The 25894-nt window shown below is 39.5% G+C and overlaps 1 protein-coding gene across 1 annotated transcript in view; it reads left to right on the top strand.

The window, feature by feature from the left end:
• Positions 1 to 25894, top strand: part of LOC148547945 (uncharacterized) — a 55153-nt gene that overhangs the window by 28373 nt on the left and 886 nt on the right. The window contains exon 2 of the mRNA XM_088495565.1: positions 22721 to 24083. Coding sequence (XP_088351691.1) covers positions 22721 to 24083 — 1363 coding nt within the window. The remainder of the gene's footprint in view (positions 1 to 22720; positions 24084 to 25894) is intronic.

The following is a 25894-nucleotide window of genomic DNA, read 5'->3' as shown; positions in this document are numbered from 1 at the left end:
AAATAAAGCATAGGAGTGGTAACCAGAATTTAGTGGCAGACCACTTGAGTCGCCTTGAGCACATTAAGGATGATTCTACTCCTATAGATGATAATTTTCCTTTTGATAACCTGCAAGCAGTATCTGAGGTAGTCCCTTGGTATGCACCTGTTGCTAATTATCTAGTTAGCCGCACATTTCCACCAAACTTTTTTAAGCATCAAAGAGACAAGCTGAAAAGCGAGTCTAAATATTATATATGGGACGACCCATATTTATGGAGGTGTGGCACTGATCAGGTAATTAGATGTTGTGTGTCTCAATCAGAATTCCAGTCCATTTTAGAGGCCTGTCACTCATCTGAGAGTGGAGGACATTTTGGCCCTCAAAGAACAGCTAGAAAGATCTTAGACTGTGGATTCTGGTGGCCTACTCTTTTTAGAGACGCTGCTGAGTTTTGTAAATCTTGTCTCCCATGCCAAAAATTTGGTAATATATCCAGGAGGGATGAGATGCCTCAACAAATTATGCTTTTCTGTGAAATTTTTGATGTTTGGGGCATTGACTTCATGGGTCCATTTCCAAATTCTAATGGATATTTTTATATATTGTTAGCTGTGGATTATGTTTCCAAATGGGTGGAAGCAATTCCTACCCGTACTGATGATGCTAACACTGTTGTTTCCTTTGTGAGAAACCATATTATTTGTCGCTTTGGATCACCACGAGCAATCGTGAGCGATCAAGGCACCCATCTTTGTAACAGGAGACTAACAGGATTAATGAAGAAGCATAGGATAATCCATAAAGTTGCAACAGCTTATCATCCCCAAACTAATGGGCAAGCCGAGGTTACAAACAGAGAAATTAAGCGTATCTTGCAAAAGATCGTCAAACCTCATAGAAAAGACTGGAGCACCAGGCTACAAGATGCACTCTGGGCATATAGAACAGCATACAAGACACCCATTGGGATGAGTCCTTTCCGCTTAGTTTATGGAAAAGCTTGTCATCTCCCAGTTGAAGTAGAGCACAGAGCCTTTTGGGCAGTTAAGGAGTGCAACATGGGAATTGAGAAAGCCGGAGCTGAAAGGAAGTTGCAACTGCAAGAACTGGAGAGCCTTCGCCTAGAAGCTTATGAGAACTCAAGGATATACAAGGAGAAGATGAAGGCTGTACATGATCAGAACATCAAGAAGAAAGAGTTCCAACCTGAGGATTTAGTCCTCCTTTACAAATCTCGACTAAGGCTCATGCCAGGTAAGTTGAGATCAAGATGGGAAGGTCCATACAGAGTAGAGAAGGCCGAATCGTAGAGAGTTTATCACCTAAGCCATCCTTCAAGCTCTGAACTTATTAAAGTTAATGGACAACGCCTGAAGCTATACCATGGCGAGAAGATGCAGAAAAACAAGGAACTTGAAATCTTCCTCTTGGAAGATCCCCACATAGCAGAAGATTGAGCTAGTGGAGCGTCCAACTTACGGACGTTAAAGCAAAGTGCTAGGTGGGAGACAACCCACCATGGTATGATCGTTCTTTTCTTTATTTTTAGTTTTTCCTATTCAATAACTCTTCTCTTTATCAGTATATTTCGTGCATTTACATCTGCATACCTTTAATTAAAAAAAAATGCTACGCGACGCGACTGCATCAGCGACGCGTCCGCGTCGCATGGAGAGGGGAGAAAAATAAAAACAAACAGAGAGTCACGCTGGAGCGTGGCTGGAGGCATGCCAATGGCACAAATCGACCCACGCGACCGCGTCACATAGGCATAATGGCCTCCCACGCGACCGCGTGACCCACGCGGCCGTGTGCCCTAATTTTCGACGTAAAAAGGGTGCACAACGAAATATTGTGCGAGAGTGGTGCTGGACGCACAATCCCTATCACGCGACCGCGTTGCCAACGCGTCCGCGTCATCCCTTTTCTGAAGTTCACTCACGCGATCGCGTGACCCACGCGATCGCGTCACCCCAATTTTGGCAAATAAATTAATTTAAACAGAGAGTTGTGCTGGCGCGAGGCTGCACTCGCGCCAGAAGCATAACATGGGTCACGCAACCGCGTGACCGAAACGACTGCGTCGCCATACTTGAAGCGAACCCACGCGAACGCGTGCCCCACACGGCCGCGTCGCATGCGCCGCATAGCTCAACCTAAATTGCCAAAATATCTTATCTTTTTCTTCTCCAATCCTAATTTTTCTTTTCCCTCCTTATTTCTTCCTTCTCCCTTCTTCCTTCTATCTCACCTGTCACTCTCTCTCACCTCCATTAACAAGGTTTTATTCTCTTCTTCCCTCATTCCTTTTCTATCATTCTTATTATTTTATATGTTATTTTCTTTTTTCTTTTCTTCTTCTTTTCATTATTCATATTTTCTTTCTTCTTCTTTTCCTTTTTACATGGTGTTAGAAATTTATTTGAGTCATTATTCCTCATTATATGCTTGTGGATTGTTGCAAATTGTTTGACAATTATTATTATTATTTTCTTTAAAGGGTTGCTTGCATGTTCACTTTAATACTTTCTATACCTTATTCACCATGCATGCTATGTGTTTGTGAAAAAGCCCATATGGCATTATGCACTTCTCTATTATACTTTCTACTATTCAATGCTGGCTTTTCATAAATTCTCTTTACTATTTTATTAATTGAATATAATTGTCAATACAAACATGGTGATTTATTACAAGTGATGCTTGGTCTATGCTACTCATGCCCTTTGCCGGCATGCCAATAAACACTTTGCATTCACTTGACCTTATATGCACTAGCTATTTTCCATTGATGGCTTTTCACATGTACTCGTGAGCATGTGTTAATGTCAGTTACATCTTAATGTGCATCCATCACCACCTCTTCCGTTCTCTTCCTTGCTATATATCTCTTTGAATTTAATTTACTTTCTCTTCCCTTTTTCAGGATGGCCACCAAGAAAGGAAAAGAGAAAGCAGCTCTTAAACCCCCAGCAAGAAGAGGAACTAAAAGAGCACTAGTGGCAGAGCCTTCTTCAACTGCAGTCAAGCCCTCAACAAAAAGAGTTAAGAGGATCATCAAGGTTGATAAAAAGGAGAAAGCCTTTCCAGCAAAGGACACTGCGCGATTTCCCAATTGCTACTGTGAGCAGATGTTCCCTATCCTAGCAGAAAGGAACTATAACAACGAATACCTTCTTATCCTCCCGTCCAATATTGCTACCTTTGTTAAACCGCAAATTGAACGAAGACAATGGGGTTTCCTATGGAGACAGCCAAGGTAGGTCAATCTTTCTTGGGTAGTCGAGTTCTACTCTAACTTCTACCTGCCAACCCTGTAGTCTGTCTATATTCGTCAGAAGCAAGTCCCCATTACAGAAGAGGCCATTCAACAAGCTCTGAGTCTTCCCCCTATTCCAGAAGGAATGGATGCCTTTCAAGAAGCCGCACTCAAGCGCCAGAAGTACCAATTTGACTGGGACTCTGTTCTCAGAGTTATCGCATTACCTGGCAGCCGTTGGATCTACAGATACCATCGTACCCACCCTAAGGGAATGTCGGCTTCAGCACTTACCTTGGAGGCTCGCGTATGGGCACAGATCATGTCCCATTACGTCTTTCCGAGCACTCACGAGTCCTCCTTCACTGCGGACATGGCCGTTCTACTATGGTGCATCCTTACAGACCAACCTCTGAATCTATCAAGACATATCCGGAATGCCATGGGACACGTACAAATTGCAGGCAACTTACCTTTCCCCACCTTGGTCTCAGATCTTGTCTCAACAGCCGGAGCCTCCTATAGAGGTGGGGACACCAAAGCCATGCTTCCATGGGATGATCAGTATGTCCCTAACGGGAAATACCTCAGACTTCCAGTAGCCACTATAAGCCTTCCTACTGTTCCAGTTGAAGATATTCCTTCTTCAACACCACAAGCACCTACAACTGATGAACTGCTCCAGCAAATAATCAAAAGGTTGGATCGGCAAGAACACAAAGCGAAGTTAAGAAAGCGCCGTAACAACCGTAGATTCAAACACCTCAGGGAGCTATTTAGAGGAGATTGCAGAGACTCAGACACCCCAGAATCCACTTCTTTTACCAGCACATGGAGCCATGATGGTCCCGACTGTGGAGATACTGCTACCAGCCCACCCCTGATCCTGACAGATGGCACCGAGGACAGTGCAAAGCGTTAAGTGTGGGGAGGTCGGTCAGTACCTGACTTCCAAAGGTAATTTCTCTTCTCTAGCACCAATAAATTAGGATATTTAGTTAGATTTTCTTTCTTTTATAGAATAGGATATATTGCATAGTAATAGGTTAGAATAGTTGCATGCATGTTCTACTTGATTGAAAAGACAATAAGTTTCTTCTAAGACTCTATCTTTGGAACAAAATTTCACTAATTTTTAAAATTTTTATGATAAATTTGCTTGAAGTTGTATTTGGAACATGATGTTTGAGCTAAAGAACACACAACCCATGAAGATTTGAGCCTTTATGTATGGTTAAATTATTTAACCATAATTATTTTATTCCTGTGTGTTCACTTCTCTATGATTGTAATCTATATTTTGTTTCATCTTATATGTCCAATATTTATTATATTTGTATGCTTGCACATGATTGAGGCCATTATTTGTTAAAACTCACTTATCCAAATTAAGCCTACCCTTTTTAATTACCTTTGTTAACCACTTTGAGCCTTTAAATCCCATTTGTTCTATATTTTACCACATTACTAGTCTTAAGCGGAAAAACAATTGTATATCCCAAATTGAATCTTTGGTTAGCTTAAGATAGAATTGTGTGTGTTAGTTAAGAATGAGAAATTGTGGGAACAAAAGTTATTAAGGGAATGTATCATGATAATACAATGGAAATTTGGATACCTACTCATGCGAAACTATAAGAATTAAAAATCTATGTGCATTGATAAGCTATATTTATTTTTATGTCTATATAAAAATATAAAAAAAATCAAAAAATAAATAAATAAATAAGGGGACAAAATTATCCCAATGCTGAATTAAGAATTCAAAGATCAATACACATATGATAAAATTAAAATAAAAAGTTGATACATGAGTATGGATTGAAAAAGGGAATTCTGGGAAGCTAGGTATGAATTTTAAGATTACATTAAAAATATATAGGTTGGGTTGAAGCTTGGGTTAATTAAAGATTCAATTTATAAGCTCACTTAACCATATGTGTATCCCTACCCTTACCTTGGCCCCATTACAACCTTGAAAAGACCTCATGATGTTTGCATTGGTATATTAACTGTTGTTGATTGGTTAGGAGAAGAACAAAAGTTAGAGAGCATGATTAGAGAAGAATAGAGTGATTACCCTATACACCAGAGATTAGAGCGTACATACATTATCAATGAGGGTTCAATACTTGAATTTTCATGTTCCCTGCTTTCATAAGCTATCTTCTTGCACTTTTATCTGTCTTACTGTGTAATGATAGAATTAGTGGAATTTGATTTGTAATTGTTTTGAAGAGCTTATTTACTTTTGATCAAGTGGGCAAGAATCATATAGTTGCATTTATTTATATATATAGGATTTCATTGCATTGCATGAGTTTCTACATGTTCATACTTATTTACTTTATCTCCTTCAATTAAGCATGAGGACATGCTAATGTTTAAGTGTGGGGAGGTTGATAAACCACTATTTTATGGTTTATATTGTGTTTAATTGTGTGGTTTTATCATGATCCTTACCCACTTATTCATTAAATTAGCATGCATTTATATTTCCTTCCCGAATTTACATGTTTGAAAACTGCTTCCTAGAGACTTTTAATTATGTATTTTTAAATTCTCCTTTATTCCATTCGATGCTGTGATCTGTGTGTTAAGTGTTTCAGGCTTTATAGGGCATGAATGAGTTGGAGATTGGAAAGGAACTAGCAAAAATAGAAGGAACACAAGAATTTGAGGAGATAACCAGCGAGAAGTGACGCGGTCGCATGGCTAACGTGACCGCGCGAAAGAGGGCAAATCGCAGTGACGCGGCCGCATGGCTCACGCGACCGCGCGGATTGGAAAAGCTCGAGCGACGCGGAAGCGTGGATGACGCGAACGCGTGGCAGGGAAAAACGCGAATGATGCGTCCGCATGGGTGACACGATCGCGTGACGTGCGCGATCTGCATAATCTGCAGAATTCGCTGGGGGCGAATTTGGACCCTATTTCGACCCAGTTTTTGGCCCAAAACAGCAGACTAGAGCCAGAGAACATGCAGAAACCAAAGACAACATTCATTCTACACAGTTTTAGTTTTAGATCTAGTTTTACTCCTCCTCTAGGTTTTCTCTCAAGACATTCATAGTTTTTAGGATTTTAATTTTTGATTGGTCTTTGCATTGGAACACTGAGAAGTGTTATTACCTCATCAAGACTTCGTCATTCTAGTTCGTTCTCTTTACTTGGTTTTATTCTTCCATGTTCTTTGCTTTGTTTAATTTTGCCATTGGAATACTTTTATGATTATTTAATACAAGGATTATTTTTTTATTTTAATTCATTTTAATTTCTAATTATCATGTCTTCTTTTAATTTCCTTTCATATGTTATGGATTTATTATTTACAATGAGCGAGTAGTTCCCTCACTTGATGGGGAGTTGATTGAAAGGAACTCTTGAGTTGGAAGGATTGAAAGAGAATTTGTAATTGGGTTAACTGTTGGATTGCTCTCTAGTCACTAACACCAATCCCTTTGAACTAAGTGGGTTGCAACTTGTGAACAGACGTAGCATTCTAACTTGTTTGACTCTCCCTTACCTAGTAAAGTATAACTAAACAGGCCAACCTTTAATTATCAATTACTCTTGAGAGTATTCCAACAATAATAGAGATTCCAACTAATCAACTCCCAGTCAAGGCTTTTATTTACATTATTTAATTTCATCAATTTTAATTTCCTGTTTACTCAACTCACTTCTTTGAAAACCTCTGGTTAATAAAATAGCACACTTTCCTGCAACTCGTTGGGAGACGACCTGGGATTCATACTCCCAGTATTTTAAATTTCAATTTTCTGTGACACCTTTCTAAATTGATAGGCAGATTTCTGGTGAGTTAAGAACTGTACTTGCAACGTATATATTTTAATAATTTTTAATTCACCAACTTCTGCGCTCCATCACTCGGCTTCCTACTCGAGGTGTTCAAGTCGTCCGCCATGACCGTGAACCATACATAGGATCTCAGTAGGATGTGGTGGTTCTTCTTCTATAGCTGGGTGTACCTCTGAGTGGATCCGCCTTGATTGGGGCTTTCCAAATGTCCCTTCTCCATGAGGAATATGCGTTTGTTGTAGTCAGAGTATGAGGAGGGCATGGTCTTCCTGTTGAGGCTCAGGTTCCGATTCAGATGTCGTATAACCATCTTCATACTAACGATCCGCCATTGTCAAGGGTTGAATCCCAATTCCCCGGCAACGGCGCCAATGTTCCGAGAGATAATTAAAACATTGGTTTTGGGCCTGAACGTGAGGTCCAGACTCCGCGTGAGACAGCGTCCGCCTTAATCTTGTGCTAAGATACCGCCAACCGAGTTCCTCGTGAGGAGGTGGGGGTGGTACCTGCAAGAGACTCCGATGCTTAAGTTAGCAAGGGCTTTAGGGAGGTTTTTGGTATATTAGAACGTAAATTATACCTGATTTGGGAGTTATTGAGATTTATCTTTTAGAGGAAATAGAGATACTTGAATAGATTTGTGGAGGCAATTACTTGCTTTAGACAAGTAGATTTTGGTCCTTTGCGGTGTCCAACCTCTTTATAGAGGTCGGGTATGAATTAGAGACATCCTTTATGAATTGAGTTTCTTATCCTTACTAGGTCTAGCTTTATTTATTGGGTTAGGGCATGAACAATAATTTTTCATAAATCAAATCTATTTATGTGTAAATTTGTAAATCGAATTTAATTAATTTGATTTATATATATTAAATTAGAATAGGTATATAACTAAATTAAAATCAGAACAATAGTGTAATTTGGTTATTAATTATTTTGTTAAAATAAATTATCCAAGATTTTAACTTAATTCAAATGGACTGAAATAACGAGTTAAATGGATTGGTATATTTTTTATTTAATTATGCTTTTTAAAGAAAAAATAGTTGCAACAATAGAACCTAGAACTATCATCAAATCAGTTTCATCATATACTAACTGTCATCGTATTATTCCTCATTTGCATACCATTAAAAAATATTAATTCTCTATTCTTATTATCCTCCTTAATTATTCATGAGTTGCCTTGAAAGCTACTAGATAATTTGAGTTAAACCCCAAAGTAGTTCCTGAGATTTATGAAATCCATCGATTTGGTCCTTGACTTCCCAATTGCACTATTTATGTCCTCGAGATTGGAAAAAGTGCACCAAGCTGGTCCTTTCCCGTTTTTCCGTCCAAGCTGATTGCCACGCTAGAAAATAGAAAACATCGTCGTATTAAGTTTTGGCACTAAAATAAGAAAACGATGCCATTTCAAGTAGGAAGGAGTTACAGAAAGTTAAAACCCCCATATTTAAAGAGATCACTTCGTTACTTCATCTTCTTCATCTCATTCGAACTGAAAGCTCCATATCCTGGCATTCGCTAGTCTTGATGAGGGTTTTTATGGTGAAGCAAATTCGAAACTATCAAAAACTGCTCATCGTTGGCTCAAAATCGGTGAAAGAAGGAGCAAAGCTTCCTAATGAGCGGATATTTTATACACTTTTTGGCATTGTTTTCATATAGTTTTTAGTATATTTTGTTTAGTTTTTATTAAGTTTTTATAGATCTTAGTGTTAAATTCACATTTTTGGATTCTATTACGTTTTTATGTGTTTTTCTACAATTTCAGGTAATTTCTGGCTGAAATTAACGAGCTGGAGCAAAAGTCTGATTTAGAGACAGAGAAAGCACTACAGATGCTGTCTGGATCTGACCTCCTTGCACTCTAAAGAGATTTTCTGGTGCTACAGAAGTCTGAATGGAGCGTTCTCAATGACTATGGAAAGCTGACTTCCAGGGATTTCCATCACTGTATAATAGTCCATACTTTGCTTCAAATTAGAAGGCCCAAAACTATCGTCCAACGCCAGCCTCCCCCTTTTAGGCGTCTAGAGCCCAAGGAGTAGAGACCAGTGTCCAAACGCCCAAAGAGGACCCCTTAGCCAGCGTTCAATGCCCTAGAGACCTCATAGCACATAGATCTCATCAAAGCTCAGCCCAAGCACTCACCAAGTGGGCCCCAGAAGTGGATTTTAGCACTAAAAAGACTGTTTTACCCGTGCTAGTCATTTGTTAGTATTTAAGGGATTAGATTTATGTTTTTCACACAAATCATCGTGACTTTACACCATATTCGAATTCTAGCATTGTATTTTCTATCAGTATGAGTTTCTAAACCTCCTAGGTTAAGGGGAGGAGCCCTGCTGAGTCCTATGAATTAATAAAAATATTACTGTTTCTCTTCGATCCATGTTTGATTTATTTCTAAGATGTATACTCGTTCTTCAACATGGTGAATAGGATGATCAGTGACAATTAGCTCTGTTCATCATACTAGGACCGCGTGCCTGACAACCACCCGTGTCTACTTGGGTTCGTGTGAATATGTGATTGGAAAGTGCAAACCGCCAGCTTGATTATACATCTTTCAGACGGCTAACCCACGACTTCATTAGGGACTTATCGAGACACTAGTTTAGCTGATTTTCGGGGAGATTAGGGTCTCTGTGGTAGAGGCTAGAACCCAAAGAAGCAGCACTCTTTGATCCAGAAGATTCAACCTTTTCTGTGGCATTTTGAATAGAATCGCCAAGAGAATGAACTGCTAGAGCTTCACCCTTGTTCAGATTGGATGACCATGGCCAATGGCGTTTGATCTGAAATAGAGGAGATTGATGACCACGACCAACGGTGTTGATCACATACAGCCTGCCATAGAAGAAATCATTCACAAGCAAAGAAGACAGTAATACCAGAGTTAATTCAGTAAGACAAAGTAACTCCAATCCTTAACCATATTCCTATTACTGATTCCATTCAATTTACAGAGTATTTTATTTTATTGCTTTCATGCCAACTTAGTTTAGATCTCACAAATACAAATTACGAATAACTCTTCTATTTGCCTGACTAAGACCTGCAAGATAACCATAGCTTGCTTTAAACCACAATCCTCATGGGATCGACCCTGACTCACTCAGGTATTACTTAGACGACCCGATGGACTTGCTAGTACAGCTGTACAAAGGTGTCGGGATTGTGCACCAAGTTTTTGGCGCCGTTGCCGGGAATTGTTCGAGTTTGGACAAACTGACGGATTGTCTAACTCCCTAGATCAGGTATTTTTATTTTGTTTGAGTCTTTTATTTATATTTTTCTTCTTCTTTATTTTTGAAAAAAATTAAAACCTTTTTCAAAAATATTTTCGTTTCTTTGTTTACTCTTTGTTTTTGGTTTGAGTCTTACCTGTTTTCTGTTTTCTTTTCCAAAAATTTTAAAACTTCTTCAAAAAACCTTTTTCAAAAAACTTTTATTTTCAAGAATCCTTAGCTTTCTTTATTAAATCTTTGTTCTTGGTTTGAGTCTTTTTGTTTTTGTTCTCGGTTAAATTTTTTGATTTCTCTGAGTCTTTCTTTCTAAAAATTTTTTTCAAAAATATTTTCTTTGGTTAAATCTTGTGTCGATTCTCAAGTTTGGTGTCTTCAAAAATATTTTTATCTTATCTTATCTTAGCTTTAAATTTCAAAAATTAAACCTTTTCAAAATCAAAAGTCTTAACTTTTTCAAAATTCAAAAATCTTATCCGATCTTTTTCAAATTTAAACTTTAAGAATTCAAAATTTCAAATTTCAAATCTCATCTTTTTTCTCAAATCTTTTTTAAATTTTTTTCAAATTCTTATCTTATCTTTTCTAATCTCATATTTTAAAATCAAATCTTTTTAATTTCTCATCTTATCTTTTCTTAATTAATATCTTATCTTCTCTCCCTTCTTTTTCAAAACTTCCTAACTAACTCTTCTCTCTCTTAATTTTCGGAAACTCCTTCTTCTTCTCTCTCTTCCCTTTTCAAAAAATCTATAACTAATTTTCAATTCTTTTTAAATTATTAACCTTATTTTCGAATTTAATTATTAAATAAAATAAAAATAAAAATATTTCAATTCTTATTTATCTCTTCTATTTCTAATTCTTCTCCTATTCACTTCTATTTATCCGAATTACTCTCCTCCTCTCATCTTCCATCTTCACTTTTCTATCTTCTTCTTTCTTCACATTTCACTGGGAGCCTTCTATACTCAAATCAGATATAGAAGCTTCCTTTCTTTCTTTTCTTCTTTTCTTGTTTATGACCAGGAATAGGGATAAAGAACCCCTCTTTGATCTTGATCCTAAACCTGAAAGGAATTTGAAGAAAAGCTTACAACAAGCTAGAGCACAACACTCCAGAAGAAACTTTTCAGAAAATTTTGAACAAGATATAGGAGACATGGCCGAACCTGAAGGTGATGCCAGAAAAGATCTTGGTGACTTCACCATGCCTACCTCTGACTTTTATGGTAGAAGCATCTCTGTACCTACCATTGGAGCTAATAATTTTGAGCTTAAGCCTCAGTTAGTCTCTCCTCTGCAACAGAATGCAAGTTCCATAGTCGTCCAATGGAAGATCCACATCAGTTCTTAGCTGAGTTCTTGCAAATCTGTGATCCTGTAAAGACTAATGGAGTAAATCCTGAAGTCTACAAGCTTATGTTATTTCCCTTTGCTGTAAGAGACAGAGCTAAGATATGGTTGGATTCTAAACCAAAAGAGAGCTTAGAATCTAGGGAAAAGCTAGTTAATGTTTTTTCTGGTTAAATTCTTTTCCCCTCAAAGAATGAACAAAATTAGAGTGGAAGTTCAAACTTTTAGACAAAGAGAAGGTGAATCCCTCTATGAAGCGTGAAAAAGATACAAGCAACTGATTAGGAGATGTTCTCCAGACATGCTCTCAGAATGGTCTATCATAGGCGTGTTCTATGATGGTCTGTCTGAGATGCCCAAAATTTGATTGGACAGCTCTGCAGGTGGATCACTCCACTTGAAGAAAACACCTGCAGAAGCAAGAGAACTTATTGAGATGGTTGCAAACAACTAATTCATGTACACTTCTAAAAGAAATCCTATAAACCATGGGATCTCTCAAAAAAAGGAGTTCTTGAAGTTGACACTCTGAACGCCATATTGGTTCAGAACAAAATCTTGTCCCAGCAGGTCAATATGATCTCTTAGCATTTGATTGGATTGCCAACTACAGTTGGTAGTACTCAAGAAGCTTTTTCTAAAGTAGAAGCTTATGATCCTGATAAACCCACCATAGAGGAGGTGAATTACATGGGAGAACCCTATGAAAACACCCACAATCCTTTATGGAGGAATCATCCTAAACTTTCATGGAAGGATCAACAGAAACCTCAGCATGGTTTCAACAATAATCAAGGTGGAAGGAACCAGAATAGGTTCAATAACAGACCACCATTCCCATCTTTTCAAGGGAATATGGAAACCTCTAAGCAAAGCTTTTCTGACTTAGTCACTCTGGTTTCCAGCCTCTCTAAGACCACTCATAGTTTCATTAATGAAACAAGATCCTCTATTAGAAACTTGGAGGTACAAATTGGTCAACTGAGCAAGAGGATCCCTGGTCCTCCTGACACTCTTCCCAGTAACACTAAGGTAAACCCAAGAGAAAAGTGCAAGGCCATCACATCTGAGGCTAAGGCCGAATCTGGAGAGAATAGGGTGGCGATGAACGCCAGTAAAGAACATATCATTGGGCGTTCAATGCCCAATCTGGCAGCAAGCCTGGCGCTGAACGCCAGTGAGGAACCCCACACTGGGCATTCAACACCCATCCTGGCAGCAAAGCTGGTGTTGAACGCCAGCCAGGGAGCACTGGCTGGGCATTCAATGCCGAAACATATAGGAATTCTGGAATTGAACGCCAGTGAGGAACCCCTCACTGGGCGTTCAACGCCCAACCAAGCAGGCATCCTAGCGCTAAACACAGAGAGGAACCCCTCACTGGGTGTTCAACGCCCAACCAGACAGGGAAGCTGGCGTTGAACACCAGCAAGAACATCTCTGCTGGGCGTTCAACGCCCAAAAGGATAAAGGGATTGGCGTTTAACGCTGGTAAGGGTGCACAGCAAGGGCGTGCAATGCCCAAAGAGCTTTCAGAGCTGGTGTTGAACGCCAGTACAAGCACACCTTCTGAGTGCTCAATTCCCACTAAAGAAACCCCTATCCCAGAACCAAAGGAAGTCGAGGCTCATATAGAGACTATAGTGGTTCCTTTGCCTGCACTTCTGTAGTGCATGAGTTTTGATGAATACTCATCCTTTGAGAAGGATGAAGACACTAGGGAAGAACAAGTTGCTCAGTACCTAGGAGCTCTTATGAAACTGAATGCCAAGTTATTTGGTACAAAGTGGTGCACGAAATTGTGATCATCAATGGCGCCAAAAACTTGGTATGCACAATTGTAATCTCAACTCTTTATCACAACTCTGCACAACTAACCAGCAAGTGCACTGGGTCGTCCAAGTAATAAACCTTACGTGAGTAAGGGTTGATCCCACGGAGATTGTCGGCTTGAAGCAAGCTATGGTTATCTTGTAAATCTCAGTCAGGCAGATTCAAATGGTTATGGAGAATTGATAATTAAAATATGAATAAAATATAAAATAAGATAGAGATACTTATGTAATTCATTGGTGCGAATTTTAGATAAGCCTATGAAGATGCTTTGTTCCTCCTGAACTTCTGCTTTCCTATTGTCTTCATCCAATCATTCATACTCCTTTCCATGGCAAGCTTATGTTGGGTTTCACCGTTGTCAATGGCTACCTCCTGTCCTCTCAGTGAAAATGGTCCAAATGCGCTGTCACCGCACGGCTAATCAGCTGTTGGTTCTCGATCATGCTAGAATAGGATCCATTGATCCTTTTGCGTCTGTCACTACGCCCAACACTCGCGAGTTTGAAGCTCGTCACAGCCATCCCTTCCCAGATCCTACTCGGAATACCACAGACAAGGTTTAGACTATCCGGATCTCAAGAATGCTGCCAATTGATTCTAGCCTATACCACGAAGACTCTGATCTCACGGAATGGAAGGCTCAGTTGTCAGGCGAGGTAACTATGCGTCATGAACCAGGAGGCTAAGAGATACGCACTCAAGCTATTGCAAGTAGAACGGAAGTGGTTGTCAGGCACGCGTTCATAGAAAAATAGTAGTAATTGCATTAATTCATGAAGAACAGCAGAGCTCCACACCTTAATATATGGGGTGTAGAAACTCCACCGTTGAAAATACAAAAGTAATAATGGTGTTCATTGGCTTCGGCCCCAAAGGGGGAACCAGAATGACCAAGACCTAGACCTAAGGACTAAACGTCCAGAGATATCCAAATACAATAGTAAAAGGTCCTATTTATAGAGAACTAGTAGCCTAGGGTTTACAGAAATGAGTAAATGACATAAAAATCCACTTCCGGGCCCACTTGGTGTGTGCTTGGGCTGAGCGTTGAAGCTTTCACATGTAGAGACTTTTTTTGGAGTTAAACGCCAGCTTTTGTGCCAGTTTGGGCGTTTAACTCCAGCTTTTATGCCAGTTCTGGCATTTTGACGCCAGAATTCTTATGCTGACTTGGAACGCCAATTTGGGCCATCAAATCTCGGGCAAAGTATGAATCCTTATATATTGCTGGAAAGCCCAGGATGTCTACTTTCCAACGCAATTGAGAGCGTGCCAATTGAGCTTCTGTAACTCCAAAAAATTCACTTCGAGTGCAGGGAGGTCAGAATCCAACAACATCTGCAGTCCTTTTTCAGCCTCTGAATCAGATTTTTGCTCAGGTCCCTCAATTTCAGCTAGAAAATACCTGAAATCACAGAAAAACACACAAACTCATAGTAAAGTCCAAAAATGTGATTTTTAATTAAAAACTAATAAAAATATAATAAAAACTAACTAAAACATACTAAAAACTACCTAAAAACAGTGCAAAAAAGCATATAAATTATCCGCTCATCACAACACCAAACTTAAAGTGTTGCTTGTCCCCAAGCAACTAAAAATCAAATAGGATAAAAAGAAGAGAATATACAATGAATTCCAAAAACATCTATGAAGATCAGTGTTAATTAGATGAGCGGGACTATTAGCTTTTTGCTTCTGAACAGTTTTGGCATCCCACTTTATCCTTTGAAGTTCAGAATGATTGGCAACTATAGGAACTTAGAATTCAGATAGTGTTATTGATTCTCCTAGTTCAGTATGTTGATTCTTGAACACAGCTATTTTATGAGTCTTGGCCGTGACCCTAAGCATTTTGTTTTGCAGTATTACCACCGGATACATAAATGCCACAGACACATAACTGGGTGAACCTTTTCAGATTGTGACTCATCTTTGCTAGAGTCCCCAATTAGAGGTGTCCAGAGATCTTAAGCACACTCTTTTTTTTGCTTTGGACCACGACTTTAACCGCTCAGTCTCAAGCTTTTCACTTGACACCTTCACGCTACAAGCACATGGTTAGGGACAGCTTGGTTTAGCCGCTTAGGCCAGGATTTTATTCCTTTAGGCCCTCCTATCCACTGATGCTCAAAGCCTTGGAACCTTTTTATTTTACCCTTGCCTTTTGGTTTAAAGGGCTATTGGCTTTTTCTGCTTGCTTTTTTTTGTATTCACTGCTTTTTCTTGCTTCAAGAATCATTTTTATGATTTTTCAGATTATCAATAACATTTCTCTTTTTTCATCATTCTTTCAAGAGCCAACAATTTTAACATTCTCAAACAAAAAATTCAAAAATATGCACTGTTCAAGCATTCATTCAGAAAACAAAAAGTATTGCCACCACATCAAATAATTAAACTATTTTAAATTTCAAAATTTATGTATTTATTTTTCTTTTGCAATTAAAAACATTTTTTATTTAAGAAAGGTGATGGATTCATAGGACATTCATAACTTTAAAGCATAGACACTAGATACTAATGATGATGTAATAAGACACAAACACAAATGAAACATAAAGCATAATTTTCGAAAAACACAAAAATAAGAATAAGGAAGTTAAAGAACGGGTCCACCTTAGTGATGGCGGCTTGTTCTACCTTTTGAAGATCTTATGGAGTGCTTGAGCACCTCAATGTCTCTTCCTTGCCTTTGTTGCTCCTCCCTCATGACTCTTTGGTCTTCTCTAATTTCATGGAGGAGGATGGAATGCTCTTGGTGCTCTACCCTTAGTTGTCCCATGTTGGAACTTAATTCTCCTAGGGATGTGTTGATTTGCTCCCAATAGTTTTGTGGAGGAAAATGCATCCCTTGAGGCATCTCAGGGATTTCATGATGAGGAATTTCCTTATGCTCTTGTTGAGGTCCATGAGTGGGCTCTCTTGTTTGCTCCATCCTTTTCTTAGTGATGGGATTGTCCTCATCAATGAGGGTGTCTTCCTCTATTTCAATTCCAGCTGAATTACAGAGGTAACAAATGAGATGAGGAAAGGCTAACCTTGCCAAGCTAGAGGACTTGTCCGCCACCTTGTAGAGCTCTTGGGATATAACCTCGTGAACTTCTACTTCCTCTCCGATCATGATGCTATGGATCATGATAGCCTGGTCTATGGTAACTTCAGACCGGTTGCTAGTTGGAATGATTGAGCGTTGGATGAACTCCAACCATCCCCTAGCCACGGGCTTGAGGTCATGCCTTCTTAGTTGAGTCGGCTTCCCTCTTGAGTCTCTCTTCCATTGAGCGCCCTCTTCACAAATGTCTACGAGGACTTGGTCCAACCTTTGATCAAAGTTGACCCTTCTAGTGTAGGGGCGTGTATCTCCTTGCATCATGGGCAAGTTGAATGCCAACCTTATATTTTCCGGACTAAAATCCAAGCATTTCCCCCGGACCATTGTAAGCCAATTCTTTGGGTCCGGGTTCACACTTTGATCATGGTTCTTGGTGATCCATGCATTGGCATGGAACTCTTGAACCATTAAGATCTCGACTTCTTGAATGGGGTTGGTGAGAATTTCCCAACCTCTTCTTCAAATCTCATGTCGGATCTCCGGATATTCACCCTTTTTGAGCTTGAAAGGGACCTCGGGGATCACGTTCTTCTTGGCCACAACTTCATAGAAGTGGTCTTGATGCACCCTTGAGATGAATCTCTCCATCTCCCATGACTCGGAGGTGGAAGCTTTTGCCTTCCCTTTCCTCTTTCTTGAGGTTTCTCCAGCCTTTGGTGCTATAAATTTTTATGAAAAAACAATAAGCAACACTTTTACCACACCAAACTTAGAAGGTTTGCTCATCCTCGAGCAAAAGAAGATAGAAAAGAGTAGAAGAAGAAAATGGAGATGATGGAGGGGGGTTAGTGTTTCAGCCAAGGGGGCGAGTAGGGTGTATGATGTGTGAAAATGAAGGAGTGAAGATGGGTTTATATAGGAGTGGAGAAATGGGTAGGGTTCGGCCATGTATGGGTGGGTTTGGGAGGGAAAGTGGTTTGAATTTGAATGGTGAGGTAGGTGGGGTTTTATGATGGATGGATGTGGATTGGTGAAGAGATTATCGAGAAGAGGGTAGCATTTGATAGGTGAGGGATATTTGGGGAAGAGGTATTGAGGTGATTGGTGAAGGGTATTTGGGGAAGGGTGTTTTGGGAAGGTGTGAAGAAGAAAGTGAGAGGTGGGGTAGGTGGGGATCCTGTGGGGTCCACAGATCCTGAGGTGTCAAAGATTTCTCATCCCTGCACCATGTGGCATGTACACGCCCCTTCCTGTGCCAATCCTGGCTTTAACGCCAGGTTGCTGCCCATTTCTAGCGTTTAACGCCAACTTTGTGCCTCTTTCTGGCGTTAAACGCCAGTCTGGTGCCCATTTCTGGCGTTAAACGCCCAGAATAGTGCCAGATTGGGCATTTAACGCCCATTCTGCTACCCTTACTAGCGTTTAAACGCCAGCAATCTTCTCTTCCAGGGTGTGCTATTTTTAATACTGTTTTTCATTCTATTTTTGCTTTTTCAGTTGTTTTTGTGACTTCACATGATCATCAACCTACAGAAAACATAAAATAACAATGGAAAATAAATAGATATAATAAAATTGGGTTGCCTCCCAACAAGTGCTTCTTTAATGTCAATAGCTTGACAGTGAGCTCTCATGGAGCCTCACAGATGTTTAGAGCTTAGTGTTGGCCTCCCAACACCAAACTTAGAATTTGAATGTGGGGGCTCTGTTTGACTCTGTATTGAGAGAAGCTTTTCATTCTTCTTCTCCATGTGTGCAGAAGGAGGTCCTTGAGCCTTAAACACAAGGGAGTCCTCATTCACGTGAAGGACTAATTCTCCTCTGTCAACATCAATCACAACTTTTGCTGTGGCTAGGAAGGGTCTGCCAAGGATGATGGATTCATCCATACACTTCCCAGTGTCTAGGATTATGAAATCAGCAGGGATGTTGTGGCCTTCAACTTTTACCAAGACATCCTCTACAATTCCATAAGCCTGTTTCCTTGAATTGTCTGCCATCTCTAGTGAGATTCTTGCAGCTTGTACCTCAAGGATCCCTAGCTTCTCCATTACAGAGAGAGGCATGAGGTTTATGCTTGATCTTAGGTCACACAGAGCCTTCTCAAAGGTCATGGTGCCTATGGTACAAGGTATTGAGAACTTTCCAGGATCCTGTCTCTTCTGAGGTAATCTCTGCATAGTCAAGTCATCCAGTTCTTTGGTGAGCAAGGGGGTTCATCCTCCCAAGTCTCATTACCAAACAGCTTGGCATTTAACTTCATGATTTCTCCAAGGTACTTAGCAACTTGCTCTTCAGTAACATCTTCATCCTCTTCAGAGGAAGAATACTCATCAGAGCTCATGAATGGTGATGAGCGGATATTTTATACGCTTTTTGGGGGTAATTTCATGTAGATTTTAGTGTGTTTTAATTAGTTTTTAGTATATTTTTATTAGTTTTTAGGCAAAATTCATATTTCTGGACTTTACTATGAGTTTGTGTATTTTTCTGTGATTTCAGGTATTTTCTGACTGAAATTGAGGGAGCTAAGCAAAAATTTGATTCAGGATGAAAAAGGACTGCTGATGCTGTTGGGTTCTGACCTCCCTGCACTCGGAATAGATTTTCTGGAGCTACAGAACTCTAAATGGCACGCTCTCAATTGGGTTGGAAAGTAGACATCTAGGGTTTTCCAGAAATATATAATAGTCCATACTTTATGTGAAGATAGATGACGTAAACTGGCGTTCAACGCCAGTTCCATGTTGCAGTCTGGCGTTCAGCGCCAGAAACAGGTTACAAATTGGAGTTCAACGCCAGAAACAGGTTACAACCTGGCGTTCAACTCCAGAAACAGCCCAGGCACGTGAGTAGCTTAAGTCTCAGCCCCAGCACACACCAAGTGGGCCCCAGAAGTGGATATTTGCACTGTCCATCTTAGTTTACTTATTTTCTGTAAACCTAGGTTACTAGTTTAGTATTTAAACAACTTTTAGAGACTTATTTTGTACCTCATGACATTTTTTAGATCTGAATTTTATACTCTTTGACGGCATGAGTCTCTAAACTCCATTGTTGGGGGTGAGGAGCTCTGCTGTGTCTCGATGAATTAATGCAAGTATTTTTGTTTTCCATTCAAACACGCTTGTTCCTATCTAAGATGTTTATTCGCGCTTCATTTGTGAAGGAGGTGATGACCCGTGACACTCATCACCTTCCTCAATCCATGAACGTGTGCTTGAACACCACTTCCGTTCTATATCAGATTGAATGAGTATCTCTTGGATCCCTTAATTAGAATCTTCGTGGTATAAGCTAGAATTGATGGCGGCATTCATGAGAATCTGGAAAGTCTAAACCTTGTCTGTGGTATTTTGAGTAGGATTCAAGGATTGAATGACTGTGACAAGCTTCAAACTCGCGAGTACTGGATGTAGTGACAGACGCAAAAGGATAGTAAATCCTATTCCGATATGATCGAGAACCGACAGATGATTAGCCGTGCTGTAACAGAGCATTTGGACCATTTTCACTGAGAGGACAGATGGTAGCCATTGACAACGGTGATCCACCAACATACAGCTTGCCATAGGAGGAATCTTTCATGTGTGAAGAGGAGTACAAGAGGAAAGCTGAAATTCAGAAGACAAAGCATCTCCAAAACTCCAACATATTCTCCATTACTGCATAACAAGTATTTATTTCATGCTCTTTTATTTATTTGCAATTCAAACTGATAACTATAATTAATATCCTGACTAAGAGTTACAAGATAAACATAGATTGCTTCAAACTAACAATCTCCGTGGGATTCGACCCTTACTCACGTAAGGTATTACTTGGACGACCCAGTGCACTTGCTGGTAGCTGTGCGAAGTTGTAAGAAATAGTAATATTGACATTGACATATACAATTTCGTGCACCAAGTTTTTGGCGCCATTGCCGGGGATTGTTCGAGTTTGAACAACTAAAGGTTTATTTTGTTGCTTAGATTAGGAATAAATTATTGATGCTATAGAGTCATTAAATCTGAGTCCTTTATTTTCTTTTCAAAAAAATTTTTCAAAGTTATTATTTTTCTTTATTAATTTTTAAATTTTAATTTTTTCGTGAGTTTAGTGTCATGTTTTAATTTTGGTGTCAATTGCATTCTTGTCTTTTTCTTTTAAATTTTCGAATTCGTTTTCTTTATTCTTCCTTGATCTTCAAGTTGTTCTTGTTTATTTTTCTTATTTGATCTCTGGTTTTTCTTGTTCTGTGCCTTTTCTTGTTTTACTTGTGCTTTCTCAAAACATTAGTTTTCAAAAAAAATTATTTTTAGCTATTAAAATTACCTCTTTAAAACAAGTGTTACATTTACTGCTCAATTGGCTAGAGCGTTGGTTTATGTTCTTGGTAATTGGGTATCTTCTTTTTAAATATTTTTCAAAAATAATATTTCTTTGATTGAATCTTGTGCCAAACTTTAAGTTTGGTGTTTTCCTGTTAATCTTTTTATAATTTTCGAAAATTTTATTGAAGTTTTCTATAAATTTTAAGTTTGGTGTTCTTTCTTTTGTTCTTGTTGTTCTTGTGAATCTTCAAAGTGTTCTTGAGTCTTCTTTGTGTCTAGATCTTAAAATTTTTAAGTTTGGTGTTCCTTGGTGTTTTCCTCCCAAAATTTTCGAAAACAAGGAGCATTAGATCTAAAAATTTTAAGTCTTGTGTCTTTTGAGTGTTTTTCTCTTTCATCATAAAATTCAAAATTCAAAACAAAAATATTTTTTAACTATTTTTAAGCCATATTTTCGAACCTTTTGATTAAAAATTCAGATTTCAATTTCAAAATTTTTCAAATCCCAACCACTTTCTCTCTCCTCACTTTTTCGAAAATCTTCATAAAATATTTTCAAATTTTTATTATTTTTCACTTTTAAAATTCTTATTTTATTTTTATTTCGGTTCTTATTGTATTTTATTTTATTTTTTGCAAATCATTTTTTCATTTTTTATATAATAAAATAAATAAAAATAAATCCAAGTCATCTTCCTTTCTCCATCATGGACATAAGTGGAAATGAACAGTCCAGAAGGACTCTGGGGTCATACGCTAACCCCACTACTGCTTCATATGGGAGTAGTATCTGTATACCCTCCATTGGAGTCAGTAGTTTTGAGTTGAATCCTCAGCTCATTATCATGGTGCAGCAAAGTTGCCAGTATTTCGGTCTTCCACAGGAAGAACCTACAGAGTTTCTGGCCCAGTTTTTATAAATTACTGACACAGTACGTGATAAAGAGGTAGATCAAGATGTCTACAGACTATTACTGTTTCCATTTGCTGTAAAAGATCAAGGTAAGAGGTGGTTAAATAACCAACCTAAGGACAGCATAAAGACATGGAAATAGCTGTCAGAAAAATTCCTGAATCACTATTTTCCTCCAAAACGGATGACACAGCTAAGGCTGAGCATCCAAGGCTTTAAACAAGGAGATAATGAATCCCTTTATGATGCCTGGGAGAGATACAGAGAGATGCTACGAAAATGCCCCTCTGAAATGTTTTCAGAGTGGGTGCAGTTAGACATTTTCTATTATGGGCTTACAGAAAGAGCTCAGGTCTCTCTAGACCACTCAGCTGGTGGATCTATCCACATGAGAAAGACAATTGAAGAAGCTCAAGAGCTCATTGATACAGTTGCCAGAAATCAGCATCTATACCTAAGCAGTGAACCTTCCATGAAAGAAGAGGCTAAAATAGTGACTGCTGAACTCAGTCCTATAAAACAAGCTACTGAATTCAATCAGCAATTGGATTTTCTAACAAAACAGCTAGCCGAATTCAAGGAGATGCTACAAGACACTAAAAATGACAATAAAAATATGGAGACACAATTGAATCAGACAAGACAGCAGTTATCAAAACAGATAACAGAAGAGTGCCAAGCAGTTCAATTAAGAAGTTGGAAAACACTAAATACCTCATTTCAAGGTAGTAGGAAGCCAAGAAATGAGCAAACTACCCAAAATCCACCTGAGGACAGTAAGAGCCCAGAGAGAAATAATTCTGGCGCTCAAACGCCAGAAAATGGGTGGAAAGCTGGCATTGAACGCCCAACCCATGCTCAGTCCTGGCATTCAACGCCAGAAACAAGCAAGGAATTGGCATTGAACGCCCAAAGAAAGCACAGCTCTGGCGTTCAGACACCAGGAACAGGTGAGGAGTTGGCATCTAACGCCACTCCAGCCTCCACCCTTGGCATTCAAACGCCAGTGGGGGATCAGACACATACAAGTGCTGATAGAAACCCTTCCAAAAAGGCTTCTCAACCCATATCTATAGGCAATAAACCTACAGCAACTAAGGTTGAGGAATACAAAGCCAAAATGCCTTATCCTCAGAAACTACGCCAAGCAGAACAGGATAAGCAATTTGCCCGCTTTGCAGACTATCTCAGGACTCTTGAAATAAAGATTCCGTTTGCAGAGGCACTGGAGCAAATACCCTCTTATGCTAAGTTCATGAAAGAGATCTTAAGTCATAAGAAGGATTGGAGGGAAACTGAAAAAGTTTACCTCACTGAAGAATGCAGTGCAGTCATTCTAAAAAGCTTACCTGAGAAGCTTAAAGATCCCGGAAGCTTTATGATACCATGCACATTAGAGGGTACTTGTACCAAGCAAGCTCTATGTGATCTTGGGGCAAGTATCAACCTAATACCTGCATCTACTATCAAAAAACTTGGGTTAACGGATGAAGTTAAACCAACCCGGATATGTCTCCAACTTACTGATGGCTCCATTAAATACCCCTCAGGCGTGATTGAAGACATGATTGTCAAGGTTGGGCCATTTGCCTTTTCCACTGACTTTGTGGTGCTGGAAATGGAGGAGCACAAAAGTACAACTCTCATTCTAGGAAGACCTTTCCTAGCAACTGGCCAAACCCTTATTGACGTCCAAAAAGGGGAAGTAACCCTGATGGTCAATGAGGATGAGTTCAAGTTGAATGTTGTCAAAGCTATGCAGCATCCAGACACCCCAAATGACTGCATGAGCATTGATATTATTGACTCTCTGGTAAAAGAGGTCAATATGACTGAGAGTCTCGAATCAGAGCTAGAGGACATCTTTAAAGATGTTCATCCTGATCTGGAGGAATCAGAGAGAATAATAGAACCTCTGAAAATCCCTCAGGAAAAGGAGAAACCTCCTAAACCCGAGCTCAAACCATTACCACCATCCCTGAAATATGCATTTCTGGGAGAAAGTGATACCTTTCCTGTAATCATAAGCTCTACCTTAGAGCCACAGGAAGAGGAAGCACTAATTCAAGTGCTAAGAACACACAAGACAGCTCTTGGGTGGTCCATCAGTGATCTTAAGGGCATTAGCCCAGCCAGATGCATGCACAAGATCCTACTGGAGGGTGACGCTAAGCCAGTGGTTCAACCACAGAGGCGGCTGAATCCAGCCATGAAGGAGGTGGTGCAGAAGGAGGTCACTAAGTTACTAGAGGCTGGGATTATTTATCCTATTTCTGATAGCCCCTGGGTAAGCCTAGTCCAAGTCGTCCCTAAGAAGGGTGGCATGACAGTGGTTCATAATGAAAAAAATGAACTGGTTCCTACAAGAATAGTTACAGGGTGGCGTATGTGTATTGATTATAGAAGGCTCAATACAGCTACCAGAAAGGATTATTTTCCTTTACCATTCATAGACCAGATGCTAGAAAGACTAGAAGGTCATGAATACTACTGCTTCTTGGATGGATGTTCAGGTTATAATCAAATTGTAGTAGATCCCCAGGATCAAGAGAAAACAGCATTCACATGTCCATCTGGAGTATTTGCATACAGAAGGATGCCATTTGGCCTGTGGAATGCACCTGCAACCTTTCAAAGGTACATGCTCTCAATTTTCTCTGATATGGTGGAAAAATTTCTGGAAGTCTTCATGGATGACTTTTCAGTATTTGGAGACTCATTTAGCTCCTGTCTTGACCATCTAGCACTTGTTCTAAAGAGGTACCAAGAGACTAACCTGGTTTTAAATTGGGAAAAATGTCACTTTATGGTGACTGAAGGCATTGTCCTTGGGCACAAAATCTCGAACAAGAGAATAGAGGTGGATCAAGCTAAGGTAGAGGTAATTGAAAAATTACCACCACCAGCCAATGTTAAGGCAATCAGAAGCTTTATGGGGCATGCAGGATTCTATAGGAGGTTTATAAAGGATTTTTCAAAAATTGCCAAACCTCTAAGTAATCTGCTAGCTACTGACACGCCATTTATCTTTGATAAAGAGTGTCTGCAGGCGTTTGAGACTCTGAAAGCTAAGCTGGTCACAGCACCAGTCATCTCTGCACCAGACTAGACATTACCTTTTGAACTAATGTGTGATGCCAGTGACCATGCCATTGGTGCAGTGTTGGGACAAAGGCATGACAAGCTTCTGCACGTCATTTACTATGCCAGTCGTGTTTTAAATGATGCACAAAAGAACTACACAACCACAGAAAAAGAGTTACTTGCAGTGGTTTACGCCATTGACAAATTTAGATCTTATTTAGTAGGATCAAAAATGATTGTGTACACTGACCATGCTGCTCTTAAATATCTACTCACAAAGAAAGATTCAAAACCTAGACTCATCAGATGGGTGTTGCTTCTGCAAGAGTTTGATATAGAAATAAGAGATAGAAAAGGGACAGAGAACCAAGTAGCAGATCACCTGTCCCGAATAGAACCAGTAGAAGGGGCGTCCCTCCCTCTTACTGAGATATCTGAAAACTTTCCGGATGAGCAACTCTTTGCCATCCAGGAAGTGCCATGGTTTGCAGACATTGCAAACTACAAGGCAGTGAGATTCATACCCAAAGAGTACAGCAGGCAACAAAAGAAAAAATTAATTACTGATGCAAAGTACTATTTGTGGGATGAACCCTATCTCTTTAAGAGATGTGCAGAAGGAATAATCCGTAGGTGTGTGCCTAGAGAAGAAGCACAGAAGATCTTATGGCATTGCCATGGATCACAATATGGAGGCCACTTCGGAGGTGAGCGCACATCCACCAAGGTCCTCCAATGTGGCTTCTATTGGCCTACCCTCTATAAAGATTCCCGAGAGTTTCTGCGTAACTGTGATAATTGCCAGAGAGCTGGTAATCTGCCTCATGGTCACGCCATGCCTCAACAAGGGATCTTGGAGATTGAGTTGTTTGATGTATGGGGCATTGATTTCATGGGACCTTTCCCACCATCATACTCAAACATTTATATTCTGGTAACAGTCAACTATGTATCCAAATGAGTAGAGGCCATTGCCACACCCACTAATGATACTAGGACAGTGCTGAAATTCCT

Source organism: Arachis ipaensis, chromosome B8 (genome assembly GCF_059453495.1).
Source record: "Arachis ipaensis isolate K30076 ecotype BB chromosome B8, ASM5945349v1, whole genome shotgun sequence".
Taxonomy (NCBI): Eukaryota; Viridiplantae; Streptophyta; class Magnoliopsida; order Fabales; family Fabaceae; genus Arachis; species Arachis ipaensis.
Note: the sequence above shows the minus strand (reverse complement) of the source record. Positions and strands in the feature narration are given on the sequence as shown.